Source organism: Megalobrama amblycephala, linkage group LG2 (genome assembly GCF_018812025.1).
Source record: "Megalobrama amblycephala isolate DHTTF-2021 linkage group LG2, ASM1881202v1, whole genome shotgun sequence".
Lineage (NCBI taxonomy): Eukaryota > Metazoa > Chordata > Actinopteri > Cypriniformes > Xenocyprididae > Megalobrama > Megalobrama amblycephala.
In genome coordinates, this window is record NC_063045.1 from 42,778,047 (window position 1) to 42,785,343 (window position 7,297).

Here is a 7,297-nt window from a genome sequence, read left to right on the forward strand (position 1 = left end):
AGTGAAACGGCTTCTCAAACAAGAAAAAATGTAGGGCGGGACTTGATGTGTCCATGGGGAATCGATTGGATGGTTGTGATCTCAGGTGAGTGACGGGTTGTCCCACCCTTGCACCAGTAGACGTCATCGGGGAAGAGATTTTCATTAAAGATTACGAGGGCGCGTGAACTTAAAGGCCCGCTGAAGTGTCTTGGAACACGCAGCATTATTCTATGTGTTGACGTAATTTCAACTGAAACAGGAAGACGGGGCGATATATCGAACAGCCCTGTTCCTTTTTAAAAATAGCCAATAGCTTTTCGTTTATATTGCAACTCGGCCAGAGGCGTTAAACTCGGTAAAACCTCTGTTTCCTTTTAATATCTAACCGTTTCTCCTCCTAATCTCCTCTAGATCACTTTAAAATACAGCATTCTGTGCAGAATTTAAACGGGTCCAATACCATTCGTGGTCTGAGCCGACTCGCGGATATGATCCGCTCTGTGCTCTCGTGTCCCTGGACCGGAGTAGACTGTGCTCGCGCTGCGGCGGTTCAAGTTATACTAACGCGAAAACGGACTATATTCGCATCAGTGGAAAGCATATTTACAGTCTGAATCGTTCCCTATTCTCTATATAGTGCACTATGTGCCATTCACCATGGGGAACTCCGGTCCTGGAGGGCCAGTGTCCTGCAGAGTTTATCTCCATCCCTGATAAAAACTCACTTGCCTATAACTTTCTACTAATCCTAAAGACCTTGATTAGCTGGTTCAGGTGTGTTTGATTAGGGTTGAAGCTAAACTCTGCTGGGCAGTGGCCCTCCAGGACTGAAGTTGCCCATCCCTGATGTAGAAACTAGTAAATGTGAGAACAAATGACCGATTTCAGCCTCAGCTTCAGAGTCTGTAAGAGTAGGAGGGGGTGGGACTTCAGATTCTAGAAAGCATTTGATTAGAAGCTGAAGTGCAATGTGATGTCATGAAAATCCGTGATCCATTTTAGCGGAAGTGAGAGACTTTTGAATGCTTATATTTCCTAAATGCGAATTTTATCATTGATTTGGAACACACCAGCTTATTCATAACATTAAGGCTAACATATTCATACTAAAAGCTAAAAAACTTAAATTTTGATTTCAGGGGGACTTGATGAGCACGGATAAATCATTTATAATAAATACTGCAATATTCCTTTAAAAAAGAAAAAGAATTGATTTCATGGTGACTTTAAAATAACTCTTTAAAATAACTATTGTTATTGCACCCCTGACCGCTAGAGGGCACGAAGAGCCTTCACACCGAAAATCTTCATGACGTCGTCAGGGGTGTCGGTTAAATAAATTCAGTGTTGTTAGGATGTTTGCGGCTGTCCTGAGATGTCGTTTTTAACTGGGATTTAATCGTTTTTAAAGTGTGACACGTTTATTTGTCTAAATCAGTTGCATTTTGAAACGCGTATAATGTTATTGAATGAGACTGGTGTGCTAAGCTAGTTGCTAATGTTTAAATGAGTTCAAATTAGCGTTTAGATTCACGAGCTGATGTTTAATGTCATTCACTTTCCCTAATATACTTAGTTTTTTTTTTTTGGTATTCGACGCATACTTGAGCCAGTGGCAATAAAATAACATTTAAAGTGCCTTAATTTTAGGTTTGTTTTGGACATTTGTAGGTGAATTAATCATCTATCTCTTTAGTTGGACTCAACGAACACAAGCGACCTTAGAATTGTTATGTTTTATTCATGATGGTTGGCTTGTAAGTTACTGATCCGCTCTTTAATATGTTAATTTTTTTTCTTAAGTGTAATGAAATCTAATCAGGACTGAAAGCATCTCCTGTGAGTCTCTGTGGATAAAGATCGTCCTCCAGCACCCTGGCTCTTCCCTGCGTCAGTGGCTGTTACCTCCCCAAACAAGAGACTGCATTTATCCACACCGTCCGTGGGGAGCTGGACGTATTTCAACAGAAAAATGAGCTGAAAAGGTAACTACTTCACACGTCTGAAGAAGGGAGCACCAACAGTAGTTTGTATTTATTATTAAAAGGATAGCCCCTTGAGATGCGACATCTCCTTTTCGAGGGGGTCCTAAGCAGAAACAAAAAAATGGTAGTAATACTCACCAAAATTATTAGTTTTAGTAGGGTCCTGGGCCATTCTGCCTTTAGAGATGTTATATTTTTAAAAAATATTTTTTTGTGGTAGCTTGCCTATAACCCACACATTAAAAGTTTATTGCTACAATTATTTGTTAGTTAACATAATTTCTTTCTCTTTTTTTTTTTTGCATAGGATACACCACTATGAAGTATTTTATATTATAAGCATCTGGAACCTTTTCAGGTTTATTAAGAACCTTTTCTTAATGATTTATGTAGTCTTTCTGAATACCAGAAAGCCAGGTTTTTCCTAATATCAATCGTGGTTACGCCATGTTCCAAATTATTATGCAAGTGACATATCAGTAAGATTTCAGTACAATAAACATTCAGATTTTAGTTTTTCTAAGAAAATGTTTATTTATCCATGTCTTTTTAGATAACTGGTATCAATCTCAGACAAAATAATTTGCCAGATCTATGGAAACCCTACTTAGAGGTTGTTCCACATTATTAAGCAAGTCACAGTTCTCATGCAATATGGGGAGGAAGAAAGATCTTTCTGAAGATGAAAAGCATGAAATGTGCGATGTTGTGCAAAAGGCATGAAAACAACTAATATTGTGTGAAACTGAATGGAGATTATCGAATTATCATAAGATTTGTGAGTGATTTAGAGCTCAGCAGAACTCAGTCAGATAAAGGCTTATTAATAAAAGTACTTGTCAAAATAATTAATTGTATTAAAAGGGCAGTTTCTGGTGTCTCTGGAGTCTCAAGAAGCTCTCCATGCAGGCTGGCAGTTGTGCGTAAAGATGCATTTTAGCCACCCTAAACCAAACCTCACAAAGAGAAACATTTACAGTGGGTTTAGAAATACATGAAGACTCATTTTTAAATAGTTTTATTCACTGACTAATGCCGTATTACAATGGATGGTCTAAATGGATGGATTTCTGGATGGTTGGTGAATGGCCACCACGTTCCAACAAGACTGCGATGTCAGCAAGGAGCTGGCGGGTGATGATTTGGGCTGGAATATTGGGAAGTGAGATGGAAGGTCCCTTTAGGGTCTCCGAGGGTATTAAAATGACTTTTGCAAGATATGTGTAGTTCATAACTGGCCATTTTCAGCTATGATATAAAAAGGAGGATAGTGCCTTCTGAAATACAATGCACTATGCACTATCCCATGCTGCAAAAAAACACCACAGCAATAAAACTGTTTGAAAATGTATTTCTAAACCCACTGTAAATGTTTCTCTTTGTGAGGTTTAGTTTAGAGTGGCTGAAATGCATCTTTACGCACAACTGCCAGCCTGCATGGAGAGCATCTTGAGACTCCAGAGACACCAGCAGCTTCAAATACCTGTTTGCTGCTCAACACTGGCTTTTTTATAGCTGCCCTTTTAAAACAATTAATTTTTTTGACAGGAACTTTCATTAATAAGCCTTTATCTGACCGAGTTCTGCTGTGCTCTAAATCACTCAGAAATCTTAAGATAATACGATAATCTCCATTCAGTTTCACACAATATTAGTTGTTTTCATGCCTTTTGCACAACATTGCACCATTTCATGCTTTTCATCTTCAGAAAGATCTTTCTTCCTCCTCATATTGCATGAGAACTGTGACTTGCTTAATAATGTGGAACAACCTCTAAGTAGGGTTTCCATAGACCTGGCAAATTATTTTGTCTGAGATTGATACCAGTTACCTAAAAAGACATGGATAAATAAACAAACATTTTCTTAGAAAAACTAAAATCTGAATGTCTATTCTACCGAAATCTTACTGATATGTCACTTGCATAATAATTTGGAAAGCAGTGTAGAACAGAATACATTTTGCACGTAGAGAAAACTAGCTTGGTCAATTCATGAAGGTCCAAATTTTAACGCTCTAGGTTCTACTGTGTACTTACCCTTATAAAAATGTACCATAATAATAATAATTCTTCTAATTGTGGCATTTGTTAATGCTATATTTACAGATAAGACCATTGATGGCTCCTCATTACCATACTTATAAGGCCTAGTACTTTCCTTGAAAAGTAACTACAGCGTGTTACTACAATAAAATGTTATAAATTCTTGTAAAGGCGTTCATGAGTAGTTTAAAAAAAAGCCTTATTTATATTGGTGCATATCTGTGTTGTCTCCCTTTTGTCCTCATCAGTCTTCTTAGATTGTATGGCTGTTTTAGATGAATGACTTTCTACATGGTGTTGTATGGTAGTAAATCTGTATATAATTAAAATGGGCCACACATTTTATTGTCAGTGTAATGATTAGAGTGCTTTCACAAATCTTATAGCACATCATGCTGTGTAGATAGCTGCGTGATTCTTTTGAGAACCTTAGCGCTTATCATGAAAGATCTGGATGTGTAATTGTATATAATTATATGTAATGTTATATATAGTTTGGGGCATACTTAGTCTTGGTTATTGTTGGGGTTACCCCCTACCAATCTACACCCCTGTTGTGTGTCTAAAACTATATCTAAATATGATATATGTAAATATAATTCAACTATATCTTCCATATATCTTTAAATGTTGTAGCGTTCTACTCTTTCCGCCTGTCCCGAGCCGACTTCGGTTCCTGATTCACCAAACCACCGCCAATCTCCCCAACCTCAGCACATTCTCTGTGGGTGAGGGCTGTGCCCGCAGAGTCGTGGTGTGCTATTCTGACCTCAGGTAAAGCTGCCAGAGCTGTTGTCACATGACATGCTCACAGAAATTTGGTGTTTCATCATTGTGGTGCATCTGACAGATTGCCAGAAGAGGATCATGGAGATACAGAAATCAGTTCCCATTTACGAGCACGCAGTCGGGACAGGGAAATGGAGAACAAAGGCAACAGACACAGAGCCAGACGACCAGACAAGGCTATTTATGTTCCACGCGCTATAAGACATAAGGTAGATCTGGAGCAACTAAATCTCAAGGAATCAACAGAGGATTCTAGCTCTGATGTTGCTAAGGAACCTCTTGTATCCAATCAGGAGACAGAGGTAGACAGCACTGACCAATCACTGGCCGATCAGGAGTTTGTGCAGCTTTCAAGGACTGGGCCTTCCCCGTCGCCTCCAGCCTGGGACCAGACTGTGTCTTTCTTCATGTCTTTGACATTAGATGACCAAACAGATGAAAATTGTGCCAACAACACGGTCCTTCCCATTGATGCGACACTCCAGCAGCAGAACCTTGATGAGAGTTTGCTCTCTGAGGTATTGTAACTTAATGGGTCTCATACACTAATAATTAGCTTGGATTATTCATATTTAAATGCACGGGAGAACTTTTCATGAAACATTTTCCTGTTCCTGAAAGTTGTTCCTACAATTTTGAATAAATGTTAGTATGATATTTGAACGTTCAGATTTCATGCACTGAATGAGACCCAATGCATCTCTTGCCAGAGTAAAAAAATAAAACATCTTTATTCTGTTTTCTGTCTGTCTTTTTTATTTTGTCTTTGTCAGATCAAAGCCAAACTCATATGTGGGGACATCACCATACTGAACACCTGCAATGATTTCCCCGCCTATGCAAACATCTGGCTTGACCCAGAGGAATTCGGCCACGTCATTGAGATCTACAACTTTCCTGCCTTTTTTAAAACAGATGACCTTCTTGATGCCTTTGCTGATTATAGGTGATATGTCACCCTTATAATGTGAGAGAAATAATAATAATATTGCAAATTCATAAACTGGTCTACTTCTGTTTCCAGTGAAGGGGGGATGAAGATCAAGTGGGTGGATAACACTCATGCTCTCGGGATATTTTCAAGTCAGTCAGCAGGTATTGTTTCATCAGGCAGCATTTTTGCATTTGTGTATCAAGAAATATCATCCTTTATTTTTTATGTTTGACTGACATATTTGGATCTCTTCAGCTACACAGGCGCTCTCTCTTCAGCACCCGATACTGAAGACCCGCTCACTTCTAGAGGGGAGCCAGAAAGCAAAGTGGAAAGCAGCCAGACGAGCAGGTACCAAAGCTGAGCCACAGAATGTCTTTCAGAAATGTGGTGATTTTTATATTAGAAGATATTAGATCATCCATGATCAAGAAAAGAAAAATCTTTACAACAAAATACCTTGTTCAACATCATCAACATAGAAGGTGTGTAACTTTTTTTGGAAAGTGTATGCATTTTTGAATTTTGAAATAATCAATAGATACATACAAACATCATGTCACTGATCTGTGTAATAAACATGCTTAAAATGAGTATATTACTGACTATATGATGATGATGATGATGTCTCCCCCATGCAGAGTTCATTCAGCCGGTGAGGGAAAGGCCACAAACGGACACAGAGGTGGCTCGCAGAATGGTGACCAGAGCACTTGGGTTGAGAGGAGGTTTAAGGAAATGACAACAACTGAATAAGTCTGCCTGAGTTCCTGTCTTGTTTCTGACTTGTTCAAATGACAGTTGTCCTGGAAATCAACTACTACACAATCCAGAAGAAAAGGACATACTGTGAAGCTTTGTTTATGCAGCACAGGAAGTGGAAATTCTTAAACGCATGAAATGTCTTCTCCCAAATTTCTAGTTTTGTTTTTTTTGAGTTCTGTACTGTTTAAGAAAAATAGTTTGTTAAATGATAATTTCATTTTTTTTTTTTTTTTTTCTTTGACTGTTTTTCGTTCTTGTTAGCTTTCTCTTGCTCTCTTTCTCCATACTATCAGGTCTGGCATCAAGTTCAGCCATTTTAAATATAATCTTTTGTATGTTTAAATTAGCAATAAACTCTTTTGCTTATTTTGAAGCAAGTAGTGAAATGCTGTTGCTGTTTAGGGTGCGCTGAATGTGACAGAGGTTAGTAATAAGTGTGTTTTGATTGGATTTCCTAACTATGGGTACAGGACCATAATATTGAATCTGATGATTAAATAAAGTTTAACAAGACTAATCATAAGAAGGTCATGCTGTTTCCTGTTTAGCTTTATTGTAATTTGAGATTGGAGAGGAGTTTAAATGGCTTCTTTAGCACATGAAAATTAGTTTTGTTTAAAATACGATAGTATTATTTGTTGATATATAACTAAATATAGATAATTCTGTTTTTACATTAATGATTTGGTTTTTACAGTTACTATGTCTTATTTGTCAAATAGTAACTGTTGAAAACTTTTTTCTGTACTATGATATTTTAAAGTTGTTTGAAACATCAACCTGTTTATTACATTTAG

At 37.7% G+C, this 7,297-nt stretch overlaps 1 protein-coding gene across 1 annotated transcript; it reads left to right on the top strand.

Moving 5' to 3' along the window:
* Positions 1-53: 53 nt before the first annotated feature.
* r3hcc1 (R3H domain and coiled-coil containing 1) lies at positions 54-7,023 on the top strand. The gene is made up of 8 exons (XM_048181506.1): positions 54-85; positions 1,842-1,967; positions 4,649-4,786; positions 4,863-5,319; positions 5,575-5,747; positions 5,826-5,896; positions 5,991-6,086; positions 6,377-7,023. Exons 1-8 carry the CDS (start codon positions 54-56, stop codon positions 6,475-6,477), a joined length of 1,194 nt encoding a protein of 397 aa, XP_048037463.1. The 3' UTR covers positions 6,478-7,023.
* The last annotated feature ends 274 nt before the right edge of the window (positions 7,024-7,297 follow it).

What these genes read in the sequence shown, in the direction of transcription:
- r3hcc1 (XM_048181506.1), top strand. Translation starts at nt 54, where the DNA reads ATGGGGAATCGATTGGATGGTTGTGATCTCAG. An exon ending in TTGGATGGTTGTGATCTCAG is followed by an intron (nt 86 to 1,841) that starts GTGAGTGACGGG and finishes CTGTGGATAAAG; the next exon opens with ATCGTCCTCCAGCACCCTGG. An exon ending in GAAAGCAGCCAGACGAGCAG is followed by an intron (nt 6,087 to 6,376) that starts GTACCAAAGCTG and finishes TCCCCCATGCAG; the next exon opens with AGTTCATTCAGCCGGTGAGG.